The sequence below is a fragment of the Vanacampus margaritifer genome, chromosome 3 (assembly GCF_051991255.1).
Source record: "Vanacampus margaritifer isolate UIUO_Vmar chromosome 3, RoL_Vmar_1.0, whole genome shotgun sequence".
NCBI lineage: Eukaryota > Metazoa > Chordata > Actinopteri > Syngnathiformes > Syngnathidae > Vanacampus > Vanacampus margaritifer.
The window spans coordinates 18,007,005-18,023,994 of NC_135434.1; the positions used below are offsets into that span (position 1 = coordinate 18,007,005).

A 16,990-nucleotide genomic window follows, 5' to 3' on the forward strand; every position below is an offset into this window, starting at 1 on the left:
GTGTGATTTTACTTAGACAACACGGTTTAACCCCCAGAAATACAAATGCCGATAAGAAAATCCCACCATGGAGGCGCAGTACACAGCAGTTTGTACAAATAATAATAATAATAATAATTTTAAAATATATTTGTCATCATTCTGATACGTAGATGTTTATATAAAGAATTTAAAATACTTTGCATCTGTGTATTTTATTTTTAACACACAAAAAACGCTATTTTCTTTATTACGTAAAAGTGTTTCACATTTCGTGCATTTGTAATATCCTGCATTTAATTGCAATCATATTTTTGTCTAAAAACTAAAACTCTATTCGCATTAATTCTTTTGTGTACATTCCTCCCCGATCACGTGTAGCCCATCTCAAGCGTAAGGTGCTCAATGCGCAGACTCCAAAATGGAATGACGTGGTAAGTCTACTTAGCGACCTCTGCTAAAACTATGAAGAACGTGCAAGTTTCTTGCTGTTTGATAGTGACCCAAATATGTGTGGGCTCACCTTATCTATTTGATCTGCGAAAGGAACTTACTTTTCATATGTAATAACAAAGGCGTATAGCGATTACTAGCCTTTAGCTGACGACAGAGAGAACCTGTGTATGGATAGCGAATGGACGTCAAGCAAGTCGAGTGTATTTCTACCACAGGATTCAAAATATGACACTGGATGAACAGGACGCAACTTTTGGGACGGTGGCTCAAATTTAATGAACGGTAACTGTCGTCGAAGCTTGTTAGCTTGCTAACAATAAGCAGCCACAACTCTAGGGATATCAGCAAGCTGTCAGAATGGGATCTCTGCTGCGGGGTGAAGAAATGTGTTTGGCCCAACTCTTCCTCCACTCTGGATCAGCATATGATTGCATCGCTGATCTAGGAGAACTGGGCATTGTAGAGTTCCGAGACGTAAGTACCAAAGAAGCAGTTGACGTTTATTTTTTTGGAAAAGGTCCCATTTAAGCCTGACCGTAACATACACATTACTTGCTAGTCTTCGCAGCTGTTTCCAAATTAAAACACGAAAGAAAAAGTGTCTCGTTAAATTACATTATGCCCAGCTGCAATAGCTGTTAATGCTTGTGCACTGTGCATGTGTCTTATGTTTCAGCTTAATCCCACGGTTAATGCATTTCAACGAAAATATGTAAATGAAATCAAAAGATGTGAAGAGATGGAGAGGATACTTGGTAAGTATTGATTGTTCAGTAACAGAATTCCAAACGGTTTGGGTGAAAGCCAATATGATGGGATTGTGTAAATTGAAAGCATGAATGGAGTGATTTGGTCCAAGGCAGAAACCTTGATAAGCTATAATTGCATAGAAAGTAGTAATATAATAAAGAACAAAGCCTCTTCTCATTAAATTCAATATAAAGTCGGTGACTGTTGTCATGACAAATGCCACCCTGTGTTCATTGAGCTGAATATGATAGCTCTCACTAAACTGAGCTCTTAATTCAGTCAAGAGTAGATAATAACTCCCTTGTATGACTGCTTGTGTTACGCTTTTTAAAGGCTGGTAATAACATTTGGGTAAAATACACAATCGCCTCAATACGGGATTTGAACTGCCTCATTTACTGTCAACAGGCTATCTGTTGAGAGAAATCAAGAAAGCTGACATTTCATTGCCAGACGGAGATGTTAATCCAGTGGCTCCTTTACCGAAACATGTGATTGGTATAATGGTATGTTCAGAGCCTTTATGTTACACATTTCTACTCTTGGTCAGCATGACACTATTTGTGTATATGCATGTGTTCTTCCAGGAACAATTACAGAGACTGGAAGTAGAGTTAGGTGAGGTCATGAGGAATAAAGAGAGATTGCAGAAGAATCTGCTGGAGCTCACAGAGTACACACACATGCTGCGCATCACTTGCAAATTTGTTCAGAGAAGCGCTGAGGTAAGTAGGTCATACTGTAGTACTGTAGCTGGAATTGTGCACACTTCCTTTTTTCTTATGTATGCCACACTGCAATTTGTTTATTAACACACAGCCTGATAATGCAGAAGAATGTAATCTGCCGTTTCATACATTTTCTTCTCTCCCATCCGTTGGTTACTGTATAGAGAGAGCAGGTGCAAGTCGCATATGAGGAGTTTCCTTTTCTAGAAAAAGACACAACGATGGATTACAACAGTATGCAGAGGCTAGGAGCCAAACTGGGGTAAAATGAAAACGGCTTGTTATATTACATACTGTTTATGTAAGTGGCTAGGCCGGTTTGAGTTCATGTTTTGGTGTAGGAACACACCAACTGAGTCATGGTTTTGCTACTAATGTGGGTGATCCAAGCTAGAATAGTTCCAGTTCATTGTAAAAGTGCTATCACGGCAAGACAAAGTTAAAGTACCACTGTTTGTTACACCCATCTTAGTGGGGTGAAATTCTTTCTCCGCATTTGACCTATCCCCCGAGGCAGCGGTGAGCAGCAGCAGGAGCCGCGCTCGGGAATCATTTGGTGGTCTTTCTGTCTGTAGTTTGCTTCAGAGATTTTAAAATCTCCATCCGTTTACACTTGTACTCAATAGGGTCATGTGCGGGCTGAATAAGATAATGCCAATTGACTGGTTATTCCGTTACCAAATGGATGGATGGATAGAAGGATAAGTAATATACTTGCATGGTTGGGCTTCTTGGGCTGTTTGTGAGTCTTGTCTTCATTCTTTCACAGTTTCATTTCTGGGCTCATCCAGAGGGCAAAGATCGAAGCCTTTGAGCGGATGCTTTGGAGAGTGTGTAAAGGCTTCACCATTCTCAGCTACGCTGAAGTCGAGGAGTATCTTGATGATCCTGACACTGTAGGTCTTCAATTTGGCTCTTGCTAGCTGTGTTACCTGCACATTTTAATTTCTTAAAATTATGAAGCTATGAATGCTATTCTGTCCACCTAATCCAGGGGTGTCATACATACGGCCCACGGGCCGGATTAGGCCCGCAAAGCGGTTTAATCTGGCCCGCGAGATGATTTTGTAAAGTAAAAAAAAATTAGTAGTTGGACCAATTAATCAAATAGCCACAATCAAAACATATAAATTCGTAATTTCACAATATTTTACACACCACCTAAATTTACGGTTTGTTAAAAATAAATAAATAAAATCATAGACCGACATAAACGTGCTAAATACGACAATGGTAACATAAACACATATGACAAGGATTAATGTCCTTATAAATTTATGAACTGCACCACACAATACATTCTGAGAACAATATATATGCAAAACGGGTAGCTACAACACATCCGAAACTCACACAGCAAAGTGTTGCTGCGTTCCATTTGCTTTCATGTTATTTTATGGAACAATATAATTAGAGTTGAGCCCCGTAATGTAGGGCTGGCCTACAAATAGCGGAAATCTGCGTATAATTGACGACAATTGGTTTCAAGTTATATACCATGATTTTACTGATCCGGCCCGCTTGGTAATATATTTTCCTCCATTTGGCCCTTGAGCTAATATGAGTTTGACACCCCTGCCCTAATCCATAATAAAATAATTGTATTGTGGCGTTTTAAAATTAAATAACATTGGTCTGGTTACTGAAGTCTTTTTGTATGTTGGATTTGCCAAAGTTGCTTCAAGCACAAAAACATGGGTATGGAAGTATGAAATACAATATCTGAACCATGCTGTACTGCATATTTCTAAAATGTGTAAAAACAGTATAATCCAGACGTGTTTTAGATGATGTTAATTGAATCTATCTGGACTACATGGCAGCTAAGTGGTTAGCAGGTCTGTCTCTCAGTTGTGGTGGCCAAATTGAAGACTCTAAATTGGCCATCAGTGTGAATGTGAGTCATCTTAGATAGGCTTCATCTTGCAAAGTCAATGGAATCTTTCTTTCTTTTTTATGTTATGGTGCTCATATTGTTAATGAAGCCTTTTTGCCTGTTTATAGGGTGAGCCCACCAAAAGTGTGGTGTTCCTAATCTCCTACTGGGGAGAACAAATTGGCCAGAAAGTGAAGAAGATCTGTGACTGGTAATATTCCACACTGCTATAGTCAATTGCTGTAGAAAGGGAAGATCCACATCTAGTCATAACTGTTTTTTCCCCTCTTTAGCTATCACTGTCATGTGTATCCATATCCCAGTAGCAATGAGGAGAGGAACGACGTTGTGCAAGGACTAAGTACTCGCATTCAGGACCTGCACACTGTATGTCTTCATTTGTTTCAAGCACTGGTTCAATTGGTTACAGAACTCAAGTTCACTGTGTATTCCTGAATTTGTTGTCATCTTGTTAAAATGTAATCTGCAGAAGTTAAATATCTCTTAATGTACTTGCTTGGCAGCATAGTTAATTAACAGCAAAAAGTAGATGCAATGAAAATGTTAAAATATGTAAAAATACCCAAGTACTTAGGCCACATTCCAAGTCATTTTAAACCGTTTTAAAAGCCTCCTTTCCCTTTCGATTAAAGATAATATGCAATTTGTTTTCAAGAAACGGATGGCATATTTGAATACACCCCCTTTAAAAAATAAAAATAACTGAAATAACATGATATACTGTTCAGACCATGTGCACATTGGGGCATGTTTTAATATCGCATCAGTAAGTACACCCAGTACAGAGAGAAAAGTGGCTACAAAGAGTGTCTTTTAAACAATTAACCAATTTTCTCTGAGTTAGCGAGTCAGGAAAGTTTCTCAGGACGGGTCACTGGTTCGCAAATCGTTTGCTAGCTTTAAGACGCTGTGAAAAATCAAATTGCTCTCACTCCTTGTAGCACATGACCAACATGAGATCTTGGCTTGCATTTTTTTCAAAATTGTGTCCACCGACTTGAACTCTATCCCCTCTGATTGTATTTGTTCAATCAAACTATAGCTGGAAGTATCAAGTGTCAGAAAAAAATAAACTACCAGTATGTCTTGCTTGCAATGCTATGAAGTAACTCTCAAAAGTCTGATTTGATGTTGTTGTTTGCAGGTGCTTCATAGAACTGAAGATTATCTGAAGCAGGTCCTGATCAAGGCCTCAGAATCAGTGTACACTTGGGTCATACAGGTCAAGAAGATGAAAGCTATTTACTACATTCTCAACCAGTGTAGTTTTGACGTCACCAACAAGTGTCTTATTGCGGAAGTCTGGTGTCCTGTTGATGAGCTTCCCACCGTGAGAAGAGCACTCGAAGAAGCATCGGTAGGGAAACTCTTAAACCACTACTGACTTTGTAGATTATACAGCTCACATTTACTCATTTTCACGTTTCTGTCATTTTCGGACGTTTATTAGATGTCAATGATAGTTTGTTATTAAGTTAAGTGATGGAGAATTATTATTATTATTTTTAAAGTGATGATAGTCATAAATTAATCGAATTGGTAATCAAAATGCATGTAATTAGTTACCAGGAAAAATAATCACCTGGTTACTTTTTTTGAAAAACCTTTAAATGTTAAATCAAGTTTTTGAGCATTTAAACACAATATTTATTGGACACAACAAGTAAACATACTGTCGGCACAAAATCAAGTAATTCATTTTATATACGATACTACGAAAAGTTTCAACCAACATAAGTGCTTTTAATGTATTTTCAATGAGATAATCAAACACGCAAGTGCTGGTAAAATATCTCTCATGCAATTCGACTTTTGTCATTTTTTTCTTGTTGGTAACCCGTGTTGTATTGAAACACAAATAATACTTAATACAATCAATTACTAACAGAAAAAATGTACTCAAATATGTTGATGAGGGGGCAAAGTCTGTCAAGCCACCAATCAAAAGTAATGTATTATTATAGACAGATTTACTGTGTTTATAAAATGCAGCCATAAGAATAAGGCAATTGATGTTGCACCTTATTTTCAAGAATGTCTGTCTACTCCGACCGGTATTTTGTCAACTAGTGATTTGAATGACTGGTGTCAACTGCAGCATGTCCTCCTCCACAGCACAAGAAAAAGAAAAGAAAAATTAAGCTTCATTTGTTTTGTTTGTGTCGCAGTACTTTTCTCCCTTTGCATTTATGGCCAGTGGCCACTAAGGTTGGAATTACTCAACTTGTTGACTTGACGTGGGGAAGCACCTTTATCATGTACAATTCTTTTCGTTTGGGAAAGAGTAACATTTATACTTCCAGCTCAAAAGGTTACTTTAGCTGTAAATTTACTTGTGCTAACTATTGCAGCTGTTCATTTTTTTTTCAGTCCACACAACATCCATCCCCTACTTGTGTGAGCTTGTTGTGTGCAACTATTCCTCCTTTTGGTTGTGTCAACACCCGCCCACCTCTCTACCTTTGATTAGCTTAAAATGACACTTGACTCTACTCTACTAGCCGATCATTATCACTTGTGTGGTTGTCTTGTGTTCTCTCACGAAGAACTTAAAAAAAAAATACTTCCTTTTGGTTTAGAGATCTTGCTTGCCTAATAAAAACTGTATCAATGTTCTAGTAATTAAATTAACCTTCAGCATTTTTTGAAAATAAAAGTAAGCCTTTTGAAAAAATAATTTCTGTGTATTACAGTTTACTGGGGGGCACACCAATGCTGTTTATTCACAATGCCATTACCCCCATGACTGTTCATGTCAACATTGGTGATATGTATTTTATTTGACAGAGAAAAAGTGGATCAACAGTTCCTTCTTTTGTCAATCGCATCCCCACCAATGACACTCCCCCTACCCTGATAAGGTCCAACAAGTTCACTGTTGGCTTCCAGAACATTGTGGATGCCTACGGAGTGGGGACATACAGAGAAGTCAATCCTGGTAAGTGGCTACCTTTTTATTTTTTGCTGGGACAGTTTTTGCTGTGTAAACACATGCATTTGACAAAATATTTATCATATCTATGGAAACGTATGAGCTACCATGTACATTACAATTATTGCCCTACATTATGAGAATTATTACAGTGTTGTTCCTAATTCTTCCCCACTCTTGATTGTAGCTCCTTTCACAATCATAACATTTCCCTTCCTGTTTGCTGTGATGTTTGGAGACATGGGTCATGGTCTTCTTATGGCTGCCTTTGCTTTTTGGATGGTGTTGTGTGAGAACAACCGCAAACTTAAGAACACCAGGAATGAGGTAAGTAACTTGCTTTTCAACCTGCTTTAGAAGTATAACCTGTATCCTGTTAAGGCTGAGATTTAAATGGGTGATTTGGTGTCCACATACAGATCTGGAACACATTTTTTGAGGGTCGCTACATCATCCTAATGATGGGCGTATTCTCTGTTTACACCGGCCTGATATACAATGATTGTTTCTCCAAATCCATTAACATCTTTGGTTCTGGATGGAGCGTCAAAGCCATGTTCAAAGCTAATGTGTGGACGTAAGTGTTTCAGTAAACAAATCCAGGAAAGCTTGCATGATGTGCTGAAAGAGTCAAATATTCTGCTTTCAACTCACAATGGTGGTTTAATCTTCTCCAAATAGTGATGACGATGTCAAGAGGAATGTCTTTCTGACTTTGGATCCAAATGTCACTGGAGTTTTCAGGGGTCCATACCCTCTCGGAATTGACCCAGTGAGTGAAAAATAGAAGTCTTGTCACACTCGACATCAAAATAATTGAACATGTTATGGAGTTAAGTGATTTGGTAATAGAATATTTAGTTAATAATCCAATCGCTGCAGTCACAATAAAAAACATTGTCATGTACAGCTTTTATGATGAATGTCATTAAACTGCTGCTATTGTTGATTTAGCTGTCATGTGCCATCAAAACGTTGGACGACTAGAAACTGTTTCGTGCTTTTTGCTTTTTGTGTTTAATCAATTAATATTTTTGTCTTAAGATTTGGAACTTGGCTTCAAATCGTCTTACATTTCTGAACTCCTATAAGATGAAAATGTCAGTAATATTGGGCATCATTCACATGAGCTTTGGGGTGATCCTCAGCACTTTTAATCACTTGTAAGTATTTTCATTTTTGACATCAGATAAACGCAAACTATAGGACTTAATTTTTGACCTCACTCATATTTATGACAACAGGCACTTCAGGAGAAAGTACAATTTGTACTTGGTATTCCTCCCCGAGATCTTGTTCCTGCTGTGCCTCTTTGGATATCTGGTGTTCATGATACTCTACAAGTGGCTCTTCTTCTCTGTCAAGAACTCCAGACACGCTCCAAGCATCCTTATTCACTTCATAAATATGTTCCTCATGCAAGGCGACTCAGTGCGGCCCCTCTACCCTGGACAGGTGAGGAAAAAGTGTCCCTGTTTTCACCCAAAAATTGCACCCAGTGGATAAATACTGCTGATACTGAATTTGTTCTTTATAAAAGTCTCCGTCTGGCACTTGAATGGTTCTACAGCAAATCGAAATAAGCATCTGTGGCAATTAAATGAACACACTGACTACACGTATGTGTCCCAAATACACAAACTTCGAGAAGAAGTGCTGAGACAATAAGAAATAATTGTTTAATTAAAAGTTAAAGTGTTAACTCATTGATTAATTTAAAAAATACATCACATTAACGCAGATTAATCACACTATTAATTTTGAAACCACATATTATCCTTTATCTTGACAGTGGATGGTTACATTAAAGATAGCAAAGGTTGTGTTTCAGCAATAAACATAACTACATGCATTTAATAAATGTTTGTGTATGACATTCAGAATATTTGTTTATGTCAAACTACTGGGGTCATTTTTTTTTATTACGCAAGTAATTAGCTGATTAGAAAAAGAGGAGGATGAAAGTGTGCAGTGGATGTTGAAAGAATTAACACATAAAAGGTGCTCTTAAAATTTGGCGGAGAAAAATGTTGATTAAAAAAAAGCCTTTTTAATTAAGTAATCATGAATAATCCAAATTCTAAAATGTCATTAATCTGATAAAAAGAATTAATCGTTTGACAGCTCTAATTAGAAGGCAAGAGTTTGGAGTAACAAAGTCCAAGCAAAAAAGTGTAAATTTTTTGTGGTATTTCTGTAGAAAAGTAATTTTCAATCAATCTCAAATTAGCCCCGGTATCCGTCCAAAAGAAAGGATTTTAAAAATCTGCATATAAAATAAAGTTTTTAATAAATACATTATTTATTAGTATAAGCAACATCTCACTGAAAGATGATTAAAAAAATAATAATATTTGTCTAAATATAATGTAATTTACTCCCTCTGAGAGGCTTTGATTTTGAGAGTTTGGTATATGGTGCGGCCAGATTACCCTTGGAAAAAAATGACCTTGGTCTAATTTGTTTTTTATTTTGTGGGTAAAGAATGGATTGATGGGTAAAGCTTTTGATTGATTAAATATTACATACCCGTAGAAGGAGATGTGTAAAATGGATTTAAGAAAAAGAAAATCTTTATAAATTAAGCTGAATGTTGTTGTTCCCAGAGCGGCTTGCAGAAGTTTCTGGTCATCATCGCTGTGCTCTCCGTGCCTGTTCTGTTTCTTGGGAAACCACTCTACCTCTATTGGCTTCACAACGGAAGTCACCGGCTCAGATTGTACAGGGTGAGTAAAGCGCTTGTTTGCCGGTCAAAATAAAGTGTGTATAAGCAAATCTGGCTTGGTGTTATATGTTCTTAGGGGTATGAGCGTGTGCGTCGTAACAGTGAAGAGGAGCTCTTTTTGTTACGAGCTCATGACATGGAGGAGGGCAGCAGTCACAGTGAGCTCTCCTCCAGCGGGGAGCAACACACAGAGGAGGTCAGCAGGATTACTTTACTGTACTCGAACACAGTCTTGGCTAAACCAATAAGCTTTTTTTTTTTTTTGTCCGAACAGTTTGACTTTGCTGATGAGTTCTTGCACCAGGCCATCCACACTATAGAGTACTGCCTGGGATGCATTTCCAATACAGCATCTTACCTCAGGCTCTGGGCTTTGAGTCTGGCACATGCCCGTAAGTATAAAACCTTGCAGTCCGGCCAGTGCAGGTTCATCAAAAATGAGGCATAAGTTTTGGTGCTAAACGGTTTATTTAATATTGTAAGCCACTGTAACAATGCAGTGTGAACAGTAATTCTGTGCCTAAATGGCAGGTCACTGTTAACGCTGGCAGTCCAAGATGCCGCTTGAAATCGTATTTCTATAATTGCATTAATTTTTTTATGCATGTAGTAGCCTGATTGTAAACCTTGTAACTTTCGAAATTATCACTTAAAAAAAAAATTATAATTTGTGGGTGGTTTGGATGATTTCTTTCTTACTAATACATTTGATTGGGTGACAATTGTGCTCAGATTTTTTGCTATTCACGGGCTGTGGGGGTCGACTGTACAAATCACACTTTGCATAATGAGGCTTTTTCTTTTCTTTTTGCACAGAGCTATCTGAGGTGCTTTGGGCCATGGTGATGCGAGTAGGACTACGAATGGAATCAACTCTTGGAGTTTTATTTTTAGTGCCCGTGTTTGGCCTGTTTGCTGTTCTCACCGTGTCCATCCTGCTGGTGATGGAAGGCCTGTCTGCTTTCCTCCATGCCCTTCGACTGCACTGGTAAGATGCTCTCATAATTGCATGAAAAACTGACATGGATTTATTTAATACAAATCTCATTTTCCTCCCTCAGGGTGGAGTTTCAGAATAAATTCTACAGTGGAACTGGAGTCAAGTTTTGTCCCTTTTCCTTCTCTCCCCTGCCCTCCAGCTTTGAACAGGAAGGTTTACTGTGAAGTAAAGGGCATTCTCTTGAATGACTTAAAAAGCCAAAATGTGATTATTGCCGTGATTTCATCAACCAATTTCATTTTTTACCCCTCACCCCTTTTAACCATTCTCCTAAATGTGAGCTGAACATTTAAGAGGACCACAACACCCTACAGCGTTTGAGAACACTGCCGTTTTGAAATGTACCAAAACTACTGTTGTTCTATTGGTGTATCGTAACTATATGTTATTTTGTACCACAGTCAGTATATGATTCACTTTACACTAGTTAATGATATAATTTGGAATTTAAATTTTCTTGTGCCAAAACTGGTTCTTGATGTAATGTATTAGGAAGCACTTCTGCCAGGTTGAGAATTGATGAGCACAAGATTAAGTATGTAAATCTAAATGCAGCTTGTTAGATTAGATTTTCTTATCGCCTAACCTAGTTTGCTATTTATAAAAGAGAACTACTTGTATCTTTGCATTTTCCCACATACATTTCATATTTGCTGCACAGTATCTTATTTAAGTTTTAATTTGCCCAGTTCATCTTTTTGCCTTTTCCCAAGTTTCAATTTTGGCAGATTTGGTTTCTCTTGGTAGAGAGCAAGCCTTCGTAGCTCAGCCTTTTGTTGCACTGCTTGCCTTATATAACCAAATAACACCAGAGACGCCTTCAAATAGATTTGTGTTCTTAATTCCTGATACCAAAACCCTACATATGATGTGATATTTTTTCCATGCTTGTAAAAGTGTAAGTCCGGGAGGTGTGAGATAAAATGTTGATGCTTTTACATTATTATTTTTTAATTTATTCACTTTTGAAATGCTTCAGAATTAAAGATGAATGCACAGTTGATTATTATTTGTATTATTATTTGTGTCTTAGTTTCATATTATAAGCCTACTGTGTAATCAGTGGATGAGTGGATAACAGTCACCGCAGCACTTTATCAAATGTGATTATGCAGTGAAGTCTGGCATACTAAAGTGTAGATCATTATGACTGGTCTCTGGAATTACTGAGGGCTAATTTTGTTTTACACTTCATTGTTCTCCCATGTTCTATGACAGATGTGTGAACTGTCAAAGTGATAAGATATGACATAGTTTTGAAAAGTTTATAGATTTTTACCAATTGTATATGTTGTTTCAAGCAATGTTGTTATTATAACCGTTAATCCCAGGTTTGTTTTGCTATTTTTGTCTATATTGTAAGTATAAACACTCCAACTTTCTTAGAATTCTCATTGGCTTGCTCATTTTGTAAGACGACTGCCACTTTTACCGAATGTAATATAAAATGTTTGGAGAAGGCTGGACTCATAATTTGTTTCGAAGGATTTAATAAAGTTATTTTTGCACCAGTTTATAAGAGAATGTTGATATTTTTTATTTGACAATGGCAACAGTGTGGCTGTTTGAAAATGGTTAAATGAATATCTATTTGTCTCAATAAATCAAGTTGGACATGTGTATGTGATTAATATATTGATGTTTAAACCAATATCTCAGAACAAAATCACATGCCATGACTTGACTTGCAACTTAATTAACGAATGTGGAATCTTGAATAGCTGAGTTTCAATGATGAAGAAACAATCCAATTGAAAAAAAAACATTGAATGCAATGCATTTCAATACACATTGACAAAATAGTTTTTACCTTCCTTCAAAGAAAGGAGAATCCACAGTGGTCCCTTAAATAACTGGATTTTGAGAAAATGCATATTGATATGCAGCTGAGCTCCCTAGTCAAGAATTTCATAAGGGCCTATTTTACTAAACCAGACTTTTATGACAAATCACTTCACCTATAAATTTACACACGCAAATCAATCATAATAACAAAAGATCACTACCGATGTAAATAACACAGGGTAGGCTCAGTTGTGCTCTAGGGCTACTTTCTCGCATTCTGCTAGAGATGGTGCAACCCAGGCAATTTCTATTGGGAGGAGAGTTGGCTGACATTGGCTCATATCAATAGCAAAACGATAGCAGTGCTGTTAATGATATGTCGAGAATCGGGCCCCTTACTGATGCTGGCTGGTGGCTATTGGGGCCCCTAAAGACAGCTGATATTGAGCCCTGACCACTGGAAACCGCAGTAAACATCAATTGGTATTTTGTCATCTGAAGAAGCTTTATTTGAGACCTAATCTAAAAAGGACATCTGTGGATGGAGCGGAGAAGGCCCCTTTCAAATCTGAGACAGATGGAGTAAACAGGCTATTCATCAACAGGTAATAGTTTCCTTCAGAGTCACGAAATCATTTGATTACAGTTATTGAAAATGTTTCTGCAACAAACTAAATTATGGTGTTGTACACCGCGTTGCAATCATTTTGTTTCAGCAGTTTCCCAGTTTTCCACTTATAGTAATCTGGTTTGTCCATTAAAAAAAAGTTATCGTTCAGTGTCTATTTTCGCCAGTTTCAAGTGATGTGATCAAACGGAACTTTTGGACGTATTACTATAAGTGCAGGTTACTGACATTTAAAAAGCCAATCCCAGCTGACTTCAGGCAAGATCTATACACTCGACTGCTTAAAGAAAAAATAAATAATTCGATTTTCATTAGGGTGAATATATATATAAAGATCTCGTTGAATCTCATTAGACAGCACGTGTGCCATTAGTCAAATGAGAGTGACACAACGAGGCTGTTTTGGACGCAGAGGAAGAGGTGGAGGGTAAAGCAGCTTTTAATTAACAAAACAAAAGCTCTTCAATGAGAGGAGAAAAATAAAGACTATACAAACATTAACTGAAAGCGCTCCAAAAGGGAGGAAGTTCAAAACTACATTCAAAAACAAAAATCACTATGACTAAACAAAACTAAGCTATACAAAATTACAAACAAAGGGTCGCTCACGAGACAAGGCAAATAAAGGCAACAAGGCAATTGGATATCAAGGCTGTGGTCTATGGCAGGCTTCAGTGGCTCAAACGAAAACACTTCGGCACAAGACAGGGGGAACGCAGACTATTTAACACATGAGGGTAATGGGGAACAGGTGGAAACAATCAGGGTTGACACAGACACCACACGAGGAAGGGCAAGTGACCTGAAACGAGAGGAGTCAGACTTTTCACAATAAAACAGGAAATGACAAGACACCCTCACCGCGGTGTGACAGTACCCCTCCCCCTAGGGCCGACTCCTGACGGCCCAGGCTGGTCAGGATGATCCCTAAAAAAGTCTTCAATTAGAGAGTCATCCATGATGAAGCGGGAAGGTATCCACTGTCTTTCCTCGGGCCCATACCCCTCCCAGTCCACCAAGAACTGCCTGCCCCGGCCCCGCTTGCGGACGGCCAGCAATCGCTTGACTTTGTAGACGGGCCCCCCATCCACAATCACAGGAGGCGGCGGGGGCGTAGGAGCCGGAACCAGAGAACTCTCCTTGACTGGCTTGACTTGGCTTACGTGGAACGTTGGGTGAACACGCAAGGACCGAGGCAGGCGAAGACGGACCGCGGCCGGGTTGACCACCTTGGAGATGGGGTATGGGCCCACAAACCGAGGCGCCAACTTTTGGCATGGCACCTTTAAATGCAGATGTTTGGCTGACAACCACACTTTGTTCCCTGGCTGGTATACTGGAGCAGGTCTCCTTTTCCGATCCGCTGCTCGCTTACCTCTGTCCCTCTGGCGCTCCAGAACCTGCCGCGCGGCTGCCCAGACGCGATGGCAACGACGGACCAAGGCATGGGCTGAGGGAACAGAGGCCTCAGACTCTAGGTTAGGAAAAAAAGGAGGGTCGTATCCAAAAACGCATTTAAAGGGGGTGAGTCCAGTAGCAGAGGTGGGCAGGGAGTTATGGGCAAACTCAACCCAAACCAGGTGTTTGCTCCACGATGCCGGGTTCTGAGATACCAGGCACCGTAAACCAGTTTCCAGCTGACCGTTAGCCTCAGGGTGGTACCCTGAGGTTAGGCTGGCTTTGGCGCCTATTAGGCGGCAAAATTCCTTCCAAAAGCGTGACACAAACTGGGGCCCCTGATCCAACACAATGTCTCTAGGGAACCCGTAAACTCGAAAAACGTGTTTAATCATGACCTCAGCCGTTTCCTTGGCTGAGGGAAACTTTGACAAGGCTAAGAATCGGACCATCTTAGAAAATCGGTCAACTACTGTGAGAACGGTGGTCTTTCCTTTGGAGAGAGGAAGTCCCGTGACAAAGTCCAGGGAAATCTCTGCCCATGGTCGAGAAGGAATGGGAAGAGGCTGTAGCAGACCCATGCGCGATCTGGTGGACGTCTTGTTTCGAGCACATACCGAGCAGGCCTCGATGTACTCCTGGACCTCCGGCTCCATGGAAGGCCACCAGAAACGCCGGGAGATGGCGTAAATTGTCTGTCGAACTCCCGGATGACATGATAGAAGCGAGGTGTGACCCCAATGGATCACCTGTGGGCGCAGCTGCTCTGGGACAAATAGTCTATTCGCCGGGCACCCTTTTGGTGGGGTTGCCTCCCCGTTGGCTTGTTTCACTTCTCTCGATTGGCCATGTCACGGCTCCAATCACACAGTCCGGCGAAAGGATGGTCTCTGGATCCTTAGTTACAGGCTCAGGATCGTAGAGACGGGACAGGGCGTCGGGTTTGACGTTTTGGGACCCTGGCCTGTAAGTGAGAGAAGGAAAACCGATTGAAGAACAGTGCCCATCTGGCCTGGCGTGAGTTGAGTCTCTTGGCTTTGCGAATATATTCCAGGTTCTTGTGATCAGTCCAGACCACGAATGGATGCTTTGCCCCCTCAAGCCAGTGCCTCCACTCTTCCAGAGCAAGCTTGACGGCCAGAAGCTCTTTGTCCCCAACGTCATAGTTCCGCTCGGCCTTGGATAATCGTCGTGAAAAGAATGCGCAGGGGTGCATCTTTCCATCCTTCTCTGCGCGTTGAGACAGGACAGCTCCGATCCCCTCATTGGATGCATCCACTTCCACCATGAATTGCCGCTGTGGATCTGGTACTACGAGGATCGGAGCTGTGACAAATCGTTTCTTGAGTTCTTCAAAAGCGGCTTCAGCCGCCGGTGACCAACTGAACCTCACCAGAGTGGAGGTGAGGGCATGCAGAGGGGCAGCTATTGCGCTGAACCCTCTGATGAAGCGTCTGTAGAAGTTTGCGAACCCGAGGAACTGCTGAACCTTCTTGCGGCTAACAGGAGTGGGCCACTCCGTCACAGCCCTAGTTTTAGCCGGGTCCATCTGAACCCTCCCCGGAGCTATGACGAAACCCAAAAAAGAGACGGTTCCAGCATGAAAGACGCATTTCTCGGCCTTAACATACAGTTTGTGCTCCAGCAGTCTTTGAAGAACCTTGGAAACATGGATCTGATGAGTGGCTAGATCTGTCGAGTATATGAGTATGTCGTCTAAATAAACATATACAAACTGGTCCAGAAAGTCTCTCAACACGTCATTGATCATGGCCTGGAAAACTGCAGGAGCGTTAGTGAGTTCAAAGGGCATGACCAGGTATTCATAATGGCCACTAGGTGTATTGAACCCTGTCTTCCACTCATCCCCCTCTCGGATCCTAATGAGGTGGTAGGCGTTGCGCAAGTCCAATTTAGTAAAGATCGTGGCTTGTTGGAGATTTTCAAAGACGGAGGACATGAGAGGAAGAGGGTAGCGGTTCTTTATCGTAATGTCATTAAGGGGGCTATAGTCTATACATGGCCGTAAGGAACCATCTTTCTTCCCCACAAAAAAGAAACCTGCTCCCGCTGGTGATGAGGAAGGACGAATCAGTCCAACCTTCAGAGAAGTTTCGATGTAATCCCTAAGGGCCGCCTTCTCTGGTCCTGAAACAGAATATAGGCGTCCCTTGGGAATGGTGGAACCAGGAATCAGTTCTATGGCACAGTCATAGGCACGATGGGGTGGGAGCGACATGGCCTTTGTCTTGCTGAAGATCTCCTGGAGGTGATGGTAGCATGGAGGCACGGTACTCAAATTCGGGTATTCTGCGTCTGTGAAGGATTTGACAGAAATATGATCAACCGTGGTGATGTCTACTTCTCGGTTTGGTGAACCTATCCCATGGCTCACACAATTCTTTCCCCATCCCAGAACTTCGCCAGTTACCCAGTCTACATGGGGATTGTGTTCACACAACCAAGGGTGTCCTAGGACCAGGGTCCGTGAAGGAGACTGAAAAACTAGGTGCTCCTTATGTTTGCCGACTTGGAGCTGGATGGGTTCTGTGATGTGCGTAATAATGAATAGTTCACTTCCATTCAGGGCCCTAGCCTTAATGGGCTTGATTAACGGCTCAGTCTTGGCTCCTAAATGTCTCACCAGCCCCCAGTCAATTAGGCTCTCGTCGGCCCCAGAATCTATCAGGGCATAGAGGTCTGTGGGAGTGG

General features: G+C 40.5%; 1 protein-coding gene across 1 annotated transcript; it reads left to right on the forward strand.

Annotated features, from left to right (window-relative positions):
- The first annotated feature begins 388 nt into the window (after positions 1-388).
- On the forward strand, positions 389-11,630 carry atp6v0a2b (ATPase H+ transporting V0 subunit a2b). The gene is made up of 20 exons (XM_077562367.1): positions 389-909; positions 1,112-1,190; positions 1,594-1,691; positions 1,773-1,910; positions 2,078-2,175; positions 2,683-2,809; positions 3,918-4,000; positions 4,083-4,176; positions 4,955-5,167; positions 6,598-6,748; positions 6,930-7,069; positions 7,162-7,319; positions 7,424-7,514; positions 7,787-7,905; positions 7,987-8,197; positions 9,349-9,468; positions 9,544-9,663; positions 9,742-9,859; positions 10,284-10,455; positions 10,529-11,630. Exons 1-20 carry the CDS (start codon positions 793-795, stop codon positions 10,629-10,631), a joined length of 2,550 nt encoding a protein of 849 aa, XP_077418493.1. The 5' UTR covers positions 389-792; the 3' UTR covers positions 10,632-11,630.
- The last annotated feature ends 5,360 nt before the right edge of the window (positions 11,631-16,990 follow it).

Coding starts and splice junctions, on each gene's coding strand:
- atp6v0a2b (XM_077562367.1), top strand. CDS start 793: ATGGGATCTCTGCTGCGGGGTGAAGAAATGTGTTTGGCCCAACTCTTC. Junction 1,911..2,077: donor TTGTTCAGAGAAGCGCTGAG/GTAAGTAGGTCA, acceptor GTTACTGTATAG/AGAGAGCAGGTGCAAGTCGC. Junction 7,906..7,986: donor CTCAGCACTTTTAATCACTT/GTAAGTATTTTC, acceptor TTATGACAACAG/GCACTTCAGGAGAAAGTACA.